This window comes from Physcomitrium patens, chromosome 15 (assembly GCF_059467195.1).
Source record: "Physcomitrium patens ecotype Gransden chromosome 15, ASM5946719v1, whole genome shotgun sequence".
NCBI lineage: Eukaryota > Viridiplantae > Streptophyta > Bryopsida > Funariales > Funariaceae > Physcomitrium > Physcomitrium patens.
The window spans coordinates 15,824,760-15,843,361 of NC_143424.1; the positions used below are offsets into that span (position 1 = coordinate 15,824,760).

General features: G+C 41.3%; 2 protein-coding genes and 1 long non-coding RNA gene across 6 annotated transcripts; 2 read left to right on the plus strand and 1 right to left on the minus strand.

Moving 5' to 3' along the window:
• Nucleotides 1-124: 124 nt before the first annotated feature.
• LOC149987778 (uncharacterized) lies at nt 125-2,282 on the plus strand. Its single transcript, XR_016506808.1, has 3 exons — nt 125-753; nt 919-1,056; nt 1,266-2,282. It is a non-coding gene; the product is annotated as an uncharacterized LOC149987778 (long non-coding RNA).
• Nucleotides 2,283-5,861: 3,579 nt separating this feature from the next.
• LOC112292419 (putative protein phosphatase 2C 40) lies at nt 5,862-10,311 on the plus strand. 2 transcript variants are annotated; one of them, XM_090256607.1, is made up of 4 exons: nt 5,862-6,300; nt 7,467-9,126; nt 9,230-9,494; nt 9,778-10,311. In XM_090256607.1, exons 2-4 carry the CDS (start codon nt 7,732-7,734, stop codon nt 9,903-9,905), a joined length of 1,788 nt encoding a protein of 595 aa, XP_090112733.1. In that variant the 5' UTR covers nt 5,862-6,300; nt 7,467-7,731; the 3' UTR covers nt 9,906-10,311. The 2 variants fall into 2 exon arrangements, with proteins under 2 accessions (XP_090112733.1, XP_090112734.1); XM_090256608.1 differs by having other exon boundaries at nt 5,862-5,990.
• Nucleotides 10,312-13,950: 3,639 nt separating this feature from the next.
• LOC112292420 (zinc finger CCCH domain-containing protein 14) lies at nt 13,951-18,583 on the minus strand. Of its 3 annotated transcripts, none has more exons than XM_024540880.3 (7): nt 18,092-18,583; nt 16,882-17,234; nt 15,976-16,045; nt 15,387-15,732; nt 15,201-15,242; nt 14,568-14,799; nt 13,951-14,378 (listed from the first exon to the last, which is right to left on the minus strand). In XM_024540880.3, coding segments are annotated over exons 1-7 (1,317 nt in total). In that variant the 5' UTR covers nt 18,094-18,583; the 3' UTR covers nt 13,951-14,106. The 3 variants fall into 3 exon arrangements, with proteins under 3 accessions (XP_024396648.1, XP_024396650.1, XP_024396651.1); XM_024540882.3 differs by having other exon boundaries at nt 14,568-14,778; nt 18,092-18,580; XM_024540883.3 differs by lacking the exon at nt 18,092-18,583 and adding an exon at nt 17,356-18,075.
• Between the last annotated feature and the right edge of the window lie 19 nt (nt 18,584-18,602).

Consider the following 18,602-nt stretch of genomic DNA (forward strand, 5'->3'; position numbering starts at 1 on the left):
TCACTTTTTATTGCTGAAGGGCTGCTACAAACAAGCTCGACAATACTCCGACTAGATCTAGTGCTTATTGTTCAGATGTTCTGCTTTACGGGGTTTCTCCGTTCAACTTTGCTCGTCGAAGTTCTCCACACAAAGCCGGTAATCGAATGAGTTGAACCTCAGGTTTTAAATGAAAAGAAGTTCGTGGTGGTAACGTACAAACGTACAAAATGCTTTCCAGTATTATCGAAGTCCACAAACTTATTTTTGTATACTATTGCCATCGGATTTTTTTTTTTGAAAAGCTTTTACTTGTATCATGATCTAGCGTTCCTGATCTAACGTAATTCCGAAACGCAGAATAATCGAACGTAGTTATGACACAGTTAACCACAATAAGTGACAATTAGCAGCGCAATCCATCGCAGCGGAATGGAGAACCCGATCCCCGATCATCAGCACGCCCACAACTTCTTTCAGCATTCCACACTGGAAAGATCAAGGGATTTGAACCTTGAACCCGACATAACCTCGTATCACTGACGAGACACAGGAATACGACCTCACTGGCTGGAGCTCACAGCCTTCAGTTCACTGGCTATGGCTATTAGCGGTCAGTCAGTGAGAAGCGACGTTGGCAGAGTCAGTGTTTCCAGCCAGACCAGAAATGAAACGCTTGCTGATGCTGGTGAAAACTAAAACTTGAATGCAGGAATGGATTTCTGTCCTGCTGCACAAGTCAGCCACATCCTGTGCCATGCTTGTCACTGCCAGGTGCTCCTATGCTAAAAATACTGCACGACCCATCCAGAATCGAAGGGAATGGTTCCCATCTGTTGGATCGATCTCTTCCTTCGGCTTAGATTCGTGTGCAACTAAGTCCACCAACTCAGGTTTTATGACGTCGATTTTAATGTGTCAGAATGGGGTTGAAATCAGATTCCTTACGGTCACCCTTCCCACGGTGCTGCGAACGAGAGAACCCTGCTGCATTCATTGCATTCGTCCCTCCCATCGAACATCCGAGGTCTTCAGGCGGACACGGATCTCAAAATCACAACAACAAAAACACTCAAGGTACATTCTTCTGGGATTCGTATTCACTTTGATTCCAGAATCCCCTTTCTTTTTTGTTTTTATTTTATTTTATTTTTAATACAGTTGTGTGAGGTTGTTATTTCACGAGGGCTGCTTTGCCACAAGGCCAAAGGGACAACAATTCTTTCCGCCCTAAAATTGGGCCAGGAAAATTACACTAATAATAGCACATCATGTATCAATGGCAGAGATCTTTCAGCTTTGGCTAAGTACTTGTTACTGGCTGTTTATTCACAATCTCAGGTTTTACCCCCAACCCTTCAAAAACTTGCTTCCTTGTAGAAGACAAAGTCTCAACGACCATTATCTTTGTGACCCTCTAAGACTTCAATTTAAAACAAATCATAAGCAAATGTCAATTCTTTTATAGAAGTTGCTACATCATTTTCCACTTTAAAATATGGATGCTTGTATTAATTTTTCTTACCTTTCTTAAACTTACATTGCTTAGTTTGGATGAGATATTTTTTAGCTACTATCATATATTCTTTATAAACCATTAAGAAATGTATAATCGACTTTAAATTTCTTTTCATTTATTTTTTAATTTAAAATAATGTTAAATAATGTAGTCTCCATAATGATCATTATTTTATTATTTATTTTATTTTGCATCAAAGAAACTAATGTTTATTATTTTTTATTATTATTTGTTATTTTTAAATTAATATATAATAATATTTTATGTGCAAATTGAGGGAGTGTTTTCTTTTGATAACTACACAAATAATTGCCAATTCATTATATCTGCTCCTAAAATTGGCCTTTCTTAGGCTGTCTTCTACCTTCTAAATGTAGCTTGACAATTACACTTTGAAGAATCTAAGTCAATAAATTCAATGCTTATGCAAAGCGATATGGATCTTATTTCTGTCTGAGTTAAGTTATATAGTAATAACTTGTAAAAGTCTCATAACAAGCATTCGTCTCCTGTTATGTCTTGCTCTAACTATTCTTTTATCCTTCAACTTCTTTTATATTCCATCTAAACAATTGTATCTCTGTTTTAAAATCTATAGTGATTATTATTAGGATTCTTTATATTATTGCATAGCTTAGAAACCATATGAAAATATCTTTTAATAGCCATATTATTTTTGTTTTTAGAATTTAGAATTTAGACATATAAATGTACATGGTTTGACTTTCTTGTTTACCTTTTATTTGCCTTAGATTCAATTTTATAAACTTCCACCTTCTTCTCATACTTTGTCATAAAGTGTTGTATATGGCACAAGGTATGTTCATTAATTTATTTACATCCTTATAGTATATAGCCTTCATGAATACAAGAATTAGAATTATGATTATGTGATTTGTTTATTTTCTGTTGAAGCATTTTCTTGTTCTATTCTGTAAAGGTTTATTTTTATTCTGTATCTTTTGTATACGTATTATAATATTTTAAAGATAACAATGAAAGTTCCTGTTTTTTTTTTTTTTTTTTTTTTTTTTTATTGAAATTATTCAAAACGATTTGTTTTATATCAAAAAAATATGATCTTCTTATAAATGTAGTGGGTTTAAATGCATTCAATATTACACCACATCATATAAATTTTTCTCATCAAATGATTATCTCAATTGACTTCTACTCTGCTTATTAATTAGAAAATACTAAGAACCTTCTAACTTGTACTAACACTTCCTTATAACAAAGTCAATGGTTAAAATTTGCACTTCACAACATTTATTGAATCTTGATGTGCTTATATATTTCTAATAAATCTATTTTATCCTCTGAAAATTTAAAACACTTATTGCAACTTTTCTCTCAATTAATTACTAATTATTTTAATAAAAATAAAATCCAAATCATTTATTAAATCTTTCTAAATTTTCTATAATAGTTATCAAATTTTAAGAAGATTCCTTTTTTTTTTCTTTTTTTTTTGTTTTTTGTTGTAGGAAACTTCTAATCCTGTGGAGTGGTGTTTTTTTTTTTTTTTTTTTTTTTTTTTTTTGGATTTTGCTTCTTGCTCTACCTTTAATATGCTATAGATACTTAAATCCTATCATAAAGACCTCATTCTTATCTAGATTAGCAGAAAATGTTTTCTCCTTGATTTTAAAAGAGTTGCCGTTATGTTTAATTCATGCACTTTTTCCATAATTAAAAATATTAAGATATTAGGAATATGCACATTAACAAAATCATCAGTCTCTTAGTAGAAAATCAAATTAATTAGAATAATAAAAGGTATTTGGTATGTAATACCAAGCAAAGAGGACATGAACAAAGTCATTAAAAAAATATTTGTTTGTTGATCTTTCACCAATACTTGTATCAAGTTCCTAAAGCACCACATTTAAAAACTCTACTAACATATGGGAAACCTTCCTTTTCTTTCTTTTTTTCCTAAGTCTTATGGACCAAAATATATAGTTTATATACAATCTATGTTTGTTCCACACTAATTTTAACTTGTTCCACATCCTTTGTACCCAAAAAGAAATGTCCTCCCAAAAAAGTATTTCTACGTGATTATATTTTATGTCTCACCAAAGTCTTTAAATGGGACTAGCACCCTTTGATACTACAAAGTGATTTACTTCTCTCACTTTCCAAGTACCTCCTTCAACCGTCCCAAAATATAAGCTACCAAATTGACTTCTAAAGAATAGGATTCCTATTTTTTCTTGCCATTCAATCGCCCCTTTTGGAATTTTCTAAAATAAGCTACATCACATCCACCTACCCCCATTTCCAGATATCCAAGAGGAGCCACAAGCAAGTGACAATTCTTGCATGGAAGTTGTTATACCTACTTGAATACTTGTTTCAACCACAAACAAATGCTTCTACGCAAGCCTGGGTGGTACCCAAATGTTAAAATATAAGTCTATTACAAAACAATGTACAACATACTTGTTCATACAACAAACATAAGTGGCTCTCTTGACGATAAAAGAAATTCTACATCCCAAAAAAAGAGACCCAGTTTGAACCTCTTTGGACAAGAATCATAACTACATTCAATTGAGAACATACTTTTAATTGTATGCTCGAAGATGAATGCCAAAACCCTAAAGTTGTAAAAAAACCCTAAGAAGGCATAAAGTTCACAAACATCATTTGTACAGTGAGGGTCATTTTATGGGGCACTGGGCGCATTAAGCTTGGAATTGGATCAATGACCGAATTTCCCCCCCACACCACAAGAGACTGGAGTGTGAATTGGTTATATGGGTCTTATAAAAAAGGTGCCTCTCACCCCATGTCAGAAGAAGAATACACAGTCAGTGTGATGGAGAGGAAAGAGTTTGATGTCTTGGCTCTTGGGAGTTTGCAAGGAACACACACCCTTTGGTTGGTTGGTCGTCGGTATCTTAGAAAAACTCATGTAGCATTCAACAATAAGATTCTCAGCACCTTGGAATCCATGATTCATTGCTCTGTTTCCCCCACTTTCTTTAACATCGGATGAGGAGGAGTAACTCAATGTGCTGTCATCTCTGGGCCTCGAGAGTCACAATTATCTAGGACCAAAAAGCAGAAAAAAAACAGAGAATAAAACAGAGAGAATAAAACACACACATGGAGATCTCTCCACACAGTTGTAGCGTACAGTGAGTCTCTGGAAACTGTTGGGGACCCAAATGGGGCATGGCTCTCTGCACAGGAGCAGTGACAGTAAAGGGGGGGGGGGTAAATTAGGGTTAGATGCTGATGTAAGGAAATAGAGAATAGGCAAATCAGGAAGCGAATGTGGCTACTCGGGTATGATGGGATGGGTTCCTTGGGAAAACAAGGAATCCAAGCCCCAATGATTCTTTCTGCATCTGGGTGATAAAAAAAACTGCAAGCAAACCCCCCCCACTTTTGCTGACCCACCCACATCCCCCCTTTTCTTCTTCTTCTTCTATTGATTCCCAGGCTGAGGATGACTGAAACGAAGAAGGAAAAAAAAAAAAAAAAAAAAAAAAACCCACTGTGTCCAGTCTCCTTTTCACCGGGTTTTGCTTATTACTCAATTGGAATAGAGAGAGCTCATCTGCGTAGTCAGCGTGCATGTTAGGAGTCTGCTTTTGGCAACATCCCCACTAGCCTGGGTGGATGGAAATTCACTCTTGTATATATGATTTCAACATGATGACGATGTAGGTTTACAAAACTAATAAAATACAGTAACAATAAGATACAAATAATAGAAAACAATGAGAAGAAAATAAAAGAAAATGGTAGATATTAAACTGTGTTCCATACTGGTGTGTGTGTGTGTGTGTGTATACGCTTAAAAATGCATCAAAATCTGTTCTCAGTATCTATTTGGAACTAGTTGCAGCACAGTACCACCTAAGTATAGAACTCAGAATAAAGAAAAAAAAAATGAGAGAATCAAAGAGTGCAATAAAACGATGGTGAAACGGAGCGGAGAATAGGATTTTTCATTACACAGCATCGAAAACTTGTTTGGGAGTAACAGTAAATTCGTATCGAGAGTATATTATATATATCCGGGAGATGCCTCGGCAGCGATGCTTGGAGGGAGGGCGTTGCTGGGAGAAGCGGTGTGCGGAAACTCGTGGAAGCACAGCAAGGTTTGAATTTGGAAGAGGATGCCGTGCTAAAGGAGGGCATCGCCGAAGAAAGTAAGAAGGAGAAGCAGAAGGAGAAGAAGGTAATCAAGGTGGGTTTTTTATTTTGTGTTTTTGTTTTCACTTTCCTCGCTGTGTGTGTGAGAGGGAGAGCAGGTCTTTTCTGACAATGGTGGCGGGGGCCACGCACGTCGGGCTCTCCACACCTCGCAAGGGACAAACAAAAGCCCTTGAATGGGGAAGCAAGCAATTGGGTGCTGCTGGGAGCGTCTGTACCGTGCGTGCTGCGTCTCGCCTCTGTTTCTGTCGTTCTGGCATCAAGGAAGGCTAATCCTCGCGCTCTGAATCATCTGCTGCTCGCCTGTTCCTATTCAGTTCCGTTCCACGGTTTTTGCTTCCCCGAGTCTCGTCGTCACACACATCCTCACTCACTATTCTTCACAAACACATTCCATTCCGCCCCGCATATCCCAGCTCCGCCCCCCTTTTCTAGCTCCTGGTGCCACACTCCCCCCCCCCCCCCCCCCGGAGCTGACTCAAATCCACTCGTCTTCCACACTCCCCTCTGTTGTTTTTTTAGCAAAGGAAGCATCGCATCCTACAAAGAGTGAGAGAGTGAGTGATTGAGTGAGAGCGAGCGAGCGTGCGCACAACATCTGGAGACTTAGCAGCAGACATCTGGAGGTGGGCTGCCCTCGATTTGTTGGTTTATTCCCTGTGGTGTTTTGCATTGTTGGTCGGTGACGAGTTGGAGAGTACAAGGAGGGAGTTAGAGAGGGTGGAATCTTTGCAAGTGAGTTGTGAGGTGTGGATGCGTTGGGATTCTTGTGGAGTTTGCGTGTAGGAGATCATTTTAGTTTTGCGTTGTGGAGTGAATAGTTCAGTGGGGTTTGACAACATTGAGTGAGAGGTGGGAGATGAGTTGACCCGAGGGTTATGCAATTTTGATGTTGTGGTCTGTGTGTGTGGTTGTGGGTCTCGTATCGTCTGGTGGGAGTGATAAATTCTGGTTTGTTGCCGGTGCTGGGAGTGATTCTGCTGCGTTGTTCTTCTCTTGCAGCTTTCCTGAGTAGAAGGTCGTTTCGACGTTGGTTTGTGTTTGTCAGCTTTACACAAGTGTGTTGGATGAGTAGGTTTAACTTTCATATATATATTTATGTATGTACATATCTATACACATAGGAGAAACTTTGCGGCTGAAGTTTTAAGAAGGTCAGGCATAGGTGACGCGAAATCTTCTGATCAGTCCTCGAGAACTACTCCTCAAATCCAAGGAAACTCGGTTACGGATCCTCGTTCGCTATCACAGGACGCTGTAGCTTAAGTTGGGTTCCTGGTATGATGGATCTTGGAATGCATTTTTTCTTTCCTGAGTTTCCGCGGTGAAGAGCATTGTGTTTCATCGTTAATTCGTGTGAATATGGTAGCTGATGGGGCAAAGGATGGAGTAATCAATGCCTCGTTTGCGCTTGTGCGGTAACAGTGACATACTGCTCAGTTTACAAGCAGCCAGTGAAGCTTGGGACTAGTGAGCGAAGTAGGGGCTTTGTTGAGCTTGTCGCCTTCTTTCTCTTGTCAAGTGTCTTGGCGGAATTTGCATTATGAATTCACTTGGGCAGTTTGTCGGAGTGTTTCGGATGACGACCTGAGTCGATGTCACGTGGCCAATAAGCTCCTGTCAAGATTCTGCGTCAGACATGTCCGGGGTGGGGTGGGATTAAGCGCGAATGCGGCGCTTCGTTCTGTCTAGAGGAACATCACGACCTTGCAAATGCTCTCAATTTCTTGCAACTTAGAATAAACTACCAAAACCACTGAAATCTCATGTTGTATTGTTGTGGATTTTACAGGGAGCCGGCGACCCATCGAGTGGAGGAGAGATCGGTCTTTGTAGAGGAGTCCTTGGCATTGCGCAATATGGGTGGTGTAACTGCAACGACAGTTGATCCTAGATAGAACACGCGAAAGGTTCTCCTGAAGGAGATTGAATCGTGGTGTATCCATGCGACGGCACAAGCAGACGTGCCAGGAAGATGATGCAGCACATCAGATTGCCGACAACTTTATGTCTTTAGGTAGTTGTCAAGGAAGCTTGTGTGAGGACGTAGAGCTGAAATGGGGGCTAAGGTGTCGACCGACCGCGATGGCTGGATAGAGGATTCTATGTCAACAAACGATGGAAGCGGGACAACGTCGAAGCAAAATTCGATGCACGACGAGATTGTCGAGGTTCGGAAAGAAGGGGAGTCTACCGAGGAGCTGAGTGTGCATTTCGGATATCAGTGTCAGTCAAACCATGGATCCTCGGGAGGTCACCAGAAATTGCCCTCACCCTCCAAGGCTGTCTCCCCGGTAAGCTCCGAGGACTCAGTCTCCGTCACTCTACTCAACGGATTTCGCAACGCCCGGAGAAACAGTTCATTCTCGTCGTTGTCAGGTGCTGCGTTGGGCGCAAACGCAACGCTGGCTAACAGCAGCATATGCAATGGCAAGCTCGGGGAGGAAATTCTTCCCGGCTTGGATTCTCCCAAAACTTTCAGGAAGATGGACTCCCTGTACCGAACCTCCTCGCTGAAGAGCGACTTGTCTTCCCTGACGATCCTGAACAACACTCGGACCAGCATCGGCAGCCAATCCGTCCCCGCTGAGCTTGGAGACTTGTCTTCATACGCAACGACCTTCGAAAATGCGAACCGGAGCAGCTTTCTGAATGCCAAGGATGTGCAGATGGCGGGAGGCGCAGCGGGGGAGGATCGTGTGCAGGCTGTGTGCTCGGAGGATAAAGGATGGTTGTTCTGTGGGATCTACGATGGATTCAACGGTCGTGATGCGGCAGACTTTTTAGCAGGAACTCTGTACGAGAATATTGGCTTGCACTTGCGCTTGTTAGAGCACAAGGCGCAGAAGCGGCAAGCGCTCCTCGACGCCGACGACAGCCAGAACTCCGGGGACGAGGACGTCGCGATGATAGATGATGACCTAATTGGTGCACAGCAAGCAACGAGCGCCAGCAACTCCGCAGACAGCGACATGGACACCAACATGGACGACTTCGGGGTGCTAACTTACGATGGCGTTTCGTCACACATAGAAAGCTCAGACTTGCCACAGTTCCGGCAAGGCGTCCTTGACGGGCTACGTCAAGCGCTGATGCAAACGGAGAGCGATTTTCTGGAGAAAGTCGAGCAGGAGATGCATGAGCGGCCTGATCTCGTTATGGTGGGTTCATGTGTTCTCGTAGTGCTTATGTATGGGCGCAGCTTGTACACTTTGAATTTAGGCGACAGTCGGGCTGTTCTCGCCACCGCTAAAGCTCCTGCCAACAACGCTGTGAGGAGACCCGGCCCTTTGTACGCCGTCGAGCTGACACAGCGCCATGTCGTTGAAGATGCGCGCGAACGGGAGCGTGTGATAAGCGAGCACCCCGATGATCCCCGCGCCATTTGCAACGGCCGCCTCAAAGGCAAGCTGCGCGTCACTCGCGCCTTCGGTGCTGGATACCTGAAGAAGGTGAGGGGCCTGGCTTTGCTTCAATTTCGCAAGGGTTTTGCAAGACGACTCTAGATTTTGATTGGTTTGCGCTAAATCCGTTGTGTGAACTGATCGATTGCAGGCTTCTATGAACAATGCATTGATGGGCATATTGCGCGTCAAGGACTTGAGCAGCCCGCCTTACTTGACAGTCACACCTGCGGTGAGCAGGCTAGAGGTCCAGCCCGGGGATAAGTTTGTGGTGATTGGGAGCGATGGCTTGTTTGATTTCTTCACGAATGAGGAGGTGGTGGATCATATCAACCGCTTTTTGATTGAGCATCCCACGGGTGATCCTGCCAAGTACATGGTGGACCAGCTACTGCTTCGCGCTGCTAACAATGCTGGTGCGGAAATGAATCCTTTCAAAGAACTATCATATTTACATTAACCACAAACTGAATTCCTTGAAGATTAGATTTCGAGGGGATACGATCAATTTCTATTCTCCGCATGAGTTTACTCCCAAGATATGATTTTGTTGAAGCTCACTTGGAGCTCATCACCGATCTACTTGTGTGTGTCCAATTCAGAGGAATGTTTGTGATGGGTTTCTAACAATTCTCGTTGATTGGAAGGGATTTCTCATTTTGTTTTCTTTCCTTGATAATTTTTTCTTTGCTCCCGCAGGGATTCCGGTGGATCAGCTGAAGGCGATACCGATAGGGCGCAGGAGGAAGTTCCATGATGACGTGACCATCATCGTGGTGGACCTCCGAACAGAATTTTCCGCTGCCAAAGCTTCGACTTTCTCCTGACGAGGGGAATTCCAATGTAGCGAGATAGTTTTTTTATTTGCCATAGAAGAGCGGGCCATGTTGGCAGCCATTCAACTGCCACAGCTCTTCCTGGTGCGGTCATTTTTAAAGCACCAGCACTGGAATCACGGTTGCGAATAACAATAGTAATGACGAAATTCTATTAAAATTCTTGTTTTGACGTTACCATAGTGACGATGATTGATTCTTCTTCTACTTAGTTGTAAATATGAGCTTAGGTGTGTGCACCCGACGGCCAACTTTAGGTTGACTCCCGGTCACATTATCGATCTATCTTTGGTCTTTGACGGCCGAGCAACGATGATGTTTTCTGAGTGACTACTCATTGATGCATGTAATGTTAGCCCGAGTAAAGTTCTCCCAAAGTGTAAGTATGTTTTTTTTATTTAGCATCTACTCGTGCATGGCAGCTCTCCCTCAATTCTCTGGGACATTGCGTTCTTCTGGTCATTCATTTGTCTCAACTGTCATTGTTTGGACTAATACACATTATTTTTATTGCATTTGTTTCTTGTCTTACTCAGTTTAAGTTACTGTTTATAAATTAATGAGTACTTAATAGAACTCAATCGTTTCTTGTTGCAATACATGAAAGCTTAATTTGCGAGAGTTTCAGGGTGAGGATACAGGAAAATTAAACAAATTCCATGTGGCTACGTGTTCCAGTACAATTTAACATTGCGACTCCTGAGGCATCGGAAAATAAAAGTTGTAGAAGAAAGATACAATGGAATGGATGCCAAACAGTGTCTGTTTTCATTTAAACGTATATTAAAAATAACCCAAATTTATGTTGCATTCCTCAGTTGTGTTGTTGATCGAAGATTCGCAACCATGTTACAATATTACACAATATTCCTGATTCCTGTACACAATCCAGAGCAGACACTGTGCGCACTGTAGCGAGGTTTTGAAGAAGATGGGGCGCGGCGTGATGCGGCCCTTGGAGAAGGGGTATCAGAAAAAGTTAGAATCAACGAAGCCAGACCAGACAGTGTGGGTCAGAAGGCGACGAGATTGACATCATCTCTCGTCTGCTCACGTCGACAAGTCCAAGCAGCCGCATCTTCGAGAGTGGGCCACACAAACTAAAATTCCATCACCAGGTGTGTCCAAGCGTAGCGCAGCGGGGGGAAGGTGGAGCACAAAAATAGCACCGGGGCTCACTCTGGTTCGTGAATCTGGTCATGGACTAACGCGAGAACCTGGAGAGTGATTCTATCCAATCATGTGGGCGAGGCTGCAATCTCTGCTGACCATTTGTACGGGCGCAATAGGGCGCGCGACCGGCTTTCACCAGAACCAGGGGACTAATAGAACGAGCCGATGGTTATGATATAATTTGCGAGATTGTCCTTTTCCTATTGTAAGCAAAGGGTGACAGAGCTCGGGTTGTGTCTCTTGACGACCAGTGGGGTTGAGAATATATTTTGCAGACGCCGGCGCTGCTCCCCATCCCAAACTTCTGGCAAATTGGGGCCCCCACGGCAAGCTTCGAGGTCACCACCCCGCCTGCTCACTCACTCATCCAAGGACCCATCAACTCATCTCCTCATCTCGTCGCCCCTGGAATTGTTCATCGAGCTTGTGCCCCATGCTGCTAGAAAACAATTCTCTGTTGCCCTAAAAACACTACTACCACAACAACAATGGCAACAAACAACAACAACAGGCCTCATGAACTGGAGCCATTCGTTTGGCTTTGCTGGGTCAGAGCATTTTTTCACGCCGTTGTCATGGGAAGAGTGATTAGCTTGATGATGAGATGATGAGTCTCGGCTTGCGTGACCGCGTGGCGACGATACTGACGGAGTTTTGTTTTGTTTTGTTTGTTTGTGGGTATGTATTTAGGGTTAGGGTTTTACAGGGTAACACTTTAATAATCATAGAGCTTGTGAGGGGTAACTCTTTGTTATCTCGTTGTATTAGATTTCTTTTATGGATCTTTCCAAAATTCTTTTGGAGCATCAATAAGCACTTCTGTTATCCAAGTCAAGCAATAAAGGTGTGATTCTAGAATGCACTGTTGAAATAATCTAGTCACAAATAAGATCATGATAATCTATTTAACATTCCTTATATATATATATATATATATAAATACTTATAGGGGAATGTTAAATAAACCCAAGTTTAATGAATCCACCAATCCTAATCATCATTAAAAAAAATGATTTCTAGATTCATTTCCTTATTATTGGATCTACAACCAATAAAAATCAAACACATTCATCATGATTACCATATTCTTTACCAAGGGTGGGTGGATTTTAGTAAAAGCATGGGTCTATTTAATATTATTCTATATGTTTGTTTACATTTATTTGAAACATAAGTGAATGAATCCCTTTCTTGAATTAAGTTTAATATCATGAGTACAAAAGTGTTCCTATTTCAAAAACGAGTTGGTTGAGTGTTTACTTTAGGTAGTGGGATTTAGTTACAATTAATTATTGATTCTACATTAGTGAATGCTATTTTTTTAAAAAAAAAATTTAATCCAAGTTTGGTAAAAAAAAATAATTAAAAGGGTTTGGTTTAGTTTATGGCTTTTTCTTGTTTAATTTTGTAATTTTCCTCAAACATGCTTTGCCATAGTCTATTAGCCTAAATTGAAGAACTTTCTAATTTTAATTGTCTAAAGATCTTGTTAATTAATTTAAAATTTTGAGAAACAAAATAAATCAGGATACCTCTAAAATATTCTTTTTGAAATATTTTGATGCTTCAAAAGATTGATTTTTATTTATTTATTTATTTATTTATTTATTTGTTGTTTTTTTGTGAATGACATTTTCAATCAATGCTCTTAGAATTTATAGTATTACACAGATACTAAATAGTCAATGTATTTTTCCAAGCTCTTTTCTTTAGCTTGAATCATAAATCCTTTTTCTTTACAGTTAGCTAATTTGAGTTTGCAGAACTTTCATGGACAACTTGTTTGGATGCTAGTCAAAAAGTCTGACAACCACTCGAAAGCATCAAAACTAGTATATTTCTCCACAGATACTCCTAACATAAAATTTGAGCTATAATAATTTAAAATATAGAACTTTATATAAAACAATGTGATTAATATCTTTCAAATAATTAAATTTCCGAAATGATTTCTTTTAATTTTCTCAGCTATTTCTGAGCTCTTTAAAATTTAATAAAAACACGTCAAATATCTCCACATGTTTATTTCCGTTGCATCTGTGTGTGTTAAGATACTCACTTTACAAGCTAAGATTTTATTTTTATTCAGGGAAAAACATGAACAGAGACTAAAACAAACGAATCGAAAGGAAATGAAGAGAGAGAAGGAAGTAGAAATTCATCAGTGGTGAACATGGAGATGCTGGCAACCGCCCAACCCTTGCTACTTCGGCATTCTTTCTGCATCACAAATTGTGTACGATATGGATATTGTCTTCAGCATAGGCTATGTTTCTAAGCATGGGAAACAATGAAAAGTAATCTGAAGCGAAATGGGGAGATTTTGGGGAGATTTTCAAGCTCTGAAAGAGATGGTCCAGAACTGTTTCTGCCGTGATATCTCATGGTTTTAGTTTTTCCAATTCTACATAGTTCGGCAACTTCGATGCTGACAAATGCATTGAAATCTAATGTGATTTTCCATTTCCTTCGAAATCCACACACATTCATAAGGGTTACAAGTGAAGACCAAGGTTAACCTTCCTTCCAGAACTCATTCAAAAGTTGGCACCCATAATCATCAATGGAATGAGAGTTTCATTTGTGTCTGCAAAGACTTGGAGAGTAGTTTTGCACACAATAATAGTCATCAATGATCAATTTAACCCTGCAAAGAATTTCATCTAGGACATCGACTGCTAACCATGTCATTCGCCTGCAACTTAGGACCATGGAAAAATTCGGGAGCCCTTGCAGGTTAGAATTGAATTGGATACCAGCTGCGCTGAGCAGTGCAGGCAAAATTGCAGTGGAGTAACTTAATCACCCAGGAATGACACCAGTGTAGATAACATCGTAGCATAAGAATGCATGTGCTGCCGAGTTGTAGAAATACCAAAGAACAGCATGATTTATTCAATAGTGGGTGTAGAACTGAATAATGTCAAGTTTGCATACACGAGGTGGATGTAATGTCACGATATTGTAAGAAAGTGCAAAATAATCTACATCAAGATAGAGAGTGGCTCCACGATGAGCATTATGACCTCGTCAAAGGTCGTAGCTCAGAGGTACCATGTGCAAAATGGCAACGGTCAGCAAAGGTGCACGTCCCTTGACTAAAATTTTCACACAACTTGGTTTTGAAGTTGTGTGAGGCAATGGCTGCAACACGCTGAGGCACCACCTCTTTGTGGGACAAAAACTGCCTCACCATCTCGCTGGCACGCTCAATCTGCTCGTATGTGCCTTCCATCTCTACGTTGCGCATGCTCGCGTTTGATTCGTGGTCTCGTATTGTCAGCTTACAACCTGATAGTAATGCTCCAGAAAGCACCATTAATTTCAGCAATTGTAAAGTAATGACATAGCTGTTGGTATCTGAACTTACGAAGAACCCAGAGTTCAATAAGAAATTGACACAATTAATGAACTTATTTACCTCTACTGACATTTTGATTTCAATTCCGAAGGGAAACATAAGGTAAAGGTGTGTGTCACCTGTCAAGCGGCTGATTTGTTTGACATTTGCACCAGCTTTCCCTATTATGGCACCCGCTAAGACTGCCTCTATACTCATCTTTAAATTCCCACTATTAAGTCCAAATCCTGCTGCGGTGGCTGGCATGACTCCTGGAGGTGTTGGTTCTCCATAGTAGATGGCAGTCGCAACGGGTGGAAGAAGATGGGTGCCTCCATTTGCGTACGCGGCCTGCAGCTTATGCAATGACAACTTCAGCCTTGACGTTAGAACTGTGAGCCATCATCTTACTCTCAGGTACAGAAATTAAAGTCAGTCATAGGGGGGACCTTAAAAGAGGGCATGAATCGAACCTGAAAGGTTTGAAGAAGCACAAGATCTTTCGAAACAAAGAAAAATATAAAACTAAAATACTTAAAAAGCTTAGGTTGTGTATCTTAATCCAGACGTAGGAGGATTCCAAGTCCTATCACAAATTTGGACTCATTTGCCAATGACACCAACATGAACCGACATGAACTGGCTGTCTCATGCTCAGGCTGTGAATGAAGTTATCGTAACACATTTACACATAAACATTGACTAGCAGAAAACAAAACACGCGATAGAGAATTTCAGGGTCTGGGAATTATAGGACTTCCATCTAATAGTACCTCTTGCATATACGATAACCAGTTCTGGTAACTGCAATTTCCCTGCCAAACAATTCCAACAGGTAATTATTAGACCTCTCCTAAAAACAAATCAAATGCCTGCACACATGATTTGAAAGGCATATCAATGCTATGTTGTGAAATCCTAAAAAATGTAATTTATTTTAAAATAAAATTGAGCAATACCAAGTGATCGACGCCGTTGGAGCGGACATTAGAAGGTCGCAAATCACTTTCTCCGTGAGCGAAGTGGCACTTGTCCCCAAATCGGCATCCTTCGGGAGTGCTGAACTTGTTGCACAACCTCGTTTTGTAGCCCCCAACTGTCACACTTGGGTCTGGGGAGCCTCCAGGCAGAGGGGTACTGGAATTTGGGCCAAATCCACCCATCACGGTGCGCATCCCAGATGTGGGCGTTAGCGCAGTTGGAGTGCCCACAGCAACTCCTAAAGGCATGAGGCCTAAGGCAGCTATTCCTCCTGGTACACAGTGTAGGAAATGGCACCCTTCTCCATATGGGCACCCAGATGTGCTGCAATGTCGCCCACAGAAAAAAAGGAAAACGAAGAAAAGTTAAGATGAATTTAAATAAAATTTTAAAACTGTGTGTCGATGGTGCAACTGAAATCGGGTCTGGGAACTACTCGATGACAATCATTTGTAACATAAAGAACAATCGAAAGACATTAGCGGAAAATCAAGTAACCAAGTATGGCAAGGCTTGACTAAATGAAGACTTGGCATGAACGAACAGATGTGTCAGAAAGAGTCCAACCTGAAGAATTTAGTGCAAGGCTTGGTCTTGCTCCCCAGAGCGGACACTGGCTGCTCAATTTGTCTTTCATCTGCACACGATTACGCAAAGTTGACATGTTATAAGAGGATATCTTGGGCTCTTCCAGCCACTCGCTGTTTGAAATATATACCCAATGGCCCTGCAGTGAGTGTTTGTAAAAATCAGATGTTTTATGTTGCCACTTTTTAATCAATTGCAGCAACCTGACTCTAGCTGGAAGAATTAAGTACAGCTTGTTCATAGCCTAAAAAGGTGTGACATTAACGAAAGTATCCTCCGACGAACTTGAACCTCACGCCAAACCTTGAAGCTAGAATATGAAAAGTCGCTACGATTTCAGGCTAGTGCCGCCTACTGTAATCTATGATTCGTACGCGATACTTATCGACTGCCAGTGCGGTCGTCCACTGATTCAATGGTTATGTCAATTTCTCGTCATCCCGAAAAGTGAACATCTTGCTCGCAATTCAGTTCCACATGTCAAGTTTCACCTCGCATTCGGTGTGACACTGTCAGAAGTATTACAGCTCTTGCTGCAAGATAAACAAGAATTCTAATCGAAATACCTTTCAGTTAATGTCGATCTTTTTAACAGACACATGTCAATGTTCATTTTTATAATTAAATCATGGCAACGAGTCAACCCATTTTATTTTCATCTTTTTGTGATCACGCGTGCCTCTTGTAATCCCGATGCAGCATTCAAAACTGTGATTCCTAACGGTAATTGATGTCGGGTATGGAGCTATGCAAAAAGCAAATCAGAATTTGAGATTTTTAGCCCGCTCACGTACAAAGTAATATTAATCCACAGACTGTGCAAGAGTCATTGTTTCGAAAGAATTTGTCTTATGATGGAGTATTTTGAAGAGATAGTATGTGTACCTGCTGGGCCATGCTTGAACCTGCATTTGGTTCCGTAAGGACATCCCTCAGGTGTTCCAAATCGACGGCAGTCGAGATCGCCATTGACCTGATCTTGCCCACTGACTCCACTACTGTTACCAAATCCGTTCTCATCTACTGAGAGAGGAGTCACTGAAAAAATTCTGGCCTTTTTCAATGCTGGCTCATAAGCTGCCGACCCCATATCTCCCTTCCTCGTCGTTTGTATTTTCGCCAGTTCAAGTTTTCTTATTAATTCCCTCGCTAATTCTTGGTATTTAATGCATAATAACTTTGGGTTTTGTTCATATGAAGCCTGAAACAGCGTCAAAACTGGTTGCTGCGTCTCCTTCCTGTGAATCCAAGCCCACAAGCGGCAAGCTGCATCAAAGTCAATCTCATGGGATTGTCCCGGTCATGAATTCTGAAGGAGATTCTTAGAACAGCTCATCGAGATTCTCATCAATCATATACCCAAGGCTGTGGCTGACATCCTTGTTGTGTTATTCCATTTTTAATTCGTGTAGCGATGACTCCAATACAATTCTCCAGCCTCTTTGTGGTTGAGTGAATATGAATCCTCAAAGGACTTCTGACGGTTGTTGTCACAACTCAGTGAATGGCCCGGCTTGCAACCAAATGGTGACCAAATTGTTTTAAAGACAAAAGCACTACTGTACTGATTAGCATGCCAACTTTCATTGTTGGCGTGATACAGATGTGAGAGACATTGTCTATTTAAAAGACTATACTAAACGATTTTTAAACCCAACCAACTTCGAGGACACGAGATTAACGTGATCTTAAACCAGATAGAACCTGGAGTTCGATTAATTTTTACATTATGTAATCAAGATTCTTGAAATTGAAATGACAAACAAGGAACAAAAATTGAAGTAAAGCCGATAAAGACTAGTTTTTAAACCAAAGCGAGACATTGACGACGCCCAACATTGTGACTTTCAACAATCATCTACAAAAAGCCCCGTGTCCTCCAAAAAAAAAAAAAAAAAAAAAAAAAAAAAAACTCAGACACATGACCCCATAATCAGTCCCCACACTGTTTCCATTACGCATGACGCTCATCACTTGGTTGCCAAAAGCACTTGTCAAAACCTGCAGACTCCGAGCGTTTTTCCTTCTTCTGATACACACAAACACAACCGACTAACCAGCACCAGTGCACGAGCAGATCACGAAAAGCACTGACATGGAAGAAGGCCGGTCGATTATGATCAAGAAATCACTGCAGGCTCAATGCCGCGTTTGAGAACCAGTAGAGCCCAGCTTCTCCCCCACACAGCTCCATCAACAAGAAGCCTGCTCCAGAGATGAAATCCTCGTCAAGATCACAACCAATTCCATGGAAGGAAACACGCCACCCAGCCACGAAGCCTCAAGCCTACTCCTGCCAATGCACTCTCGAATCCTCCTCCTCCTCCTCCTCCTCCTCCTCCTCCTGCTGCTTCTACTGTAGGTGGATGGGGACGCAGCTACCAAATCCAATGCACACACAAAACAGGCTCACAAACGGCAAACCAAGAAGTGGGTCCCCTGGAAAATGGGTGCAAAAACCGCACCAAGACACGAAAAGGGGAGAGAGTATCGACCAGGGATTTTCCTTGAGGGAGCGTGCAAAGAAGGGAAGCTGCAGCAGAGCGCGAGGTGGCCTCGCGGACGACGATGGAGACTCGCAACGCCAAGGTCATCAAGAAACTGGA

Excerpts from the sequence above, each read along its gene's own strand:
- LOC112292419 (XM_090256607.1), top strand. The coding sequence starts at position 7,732 with ATGGGGGCTAAGGTGTCGACCGACCGCGATGGCTGGATAGAGGATTCT. Across the intron at positions 9,127-9,229 it reads GTGCTGGATACCTGAAGAAG|GCTTCTATGAACAATGCATT; the intron begins GTGAGGGGCCTG and ends GATCGATTGCAG. Across the intron at positions 9,495-9,777 it reads TCGCGCTGCTAACAATGCTG|GGATTCCGGTGGATCAGCTG; the intron begins GTGCGGAAATGA and ends TTGCTCCCGCAG.
- LOC112292420 (XM_024540880.3), bottom strand. Across the intron at positions 16,046-16,881 it reads GTTCAAGCATGGCCCAGCAG|ATGAAAGACAAATTGAGCAG; the intron begins GTACACATACTA and ends AATCGTGTGCAG. Across the intron at positions 14,800-15,200 it reads GGTTATCGTATATGCAAGAG|TTGTCATTGCATAAGCTGCA; the intron begins GTACTATTAGAT and ends TCAAGGCTGAAG.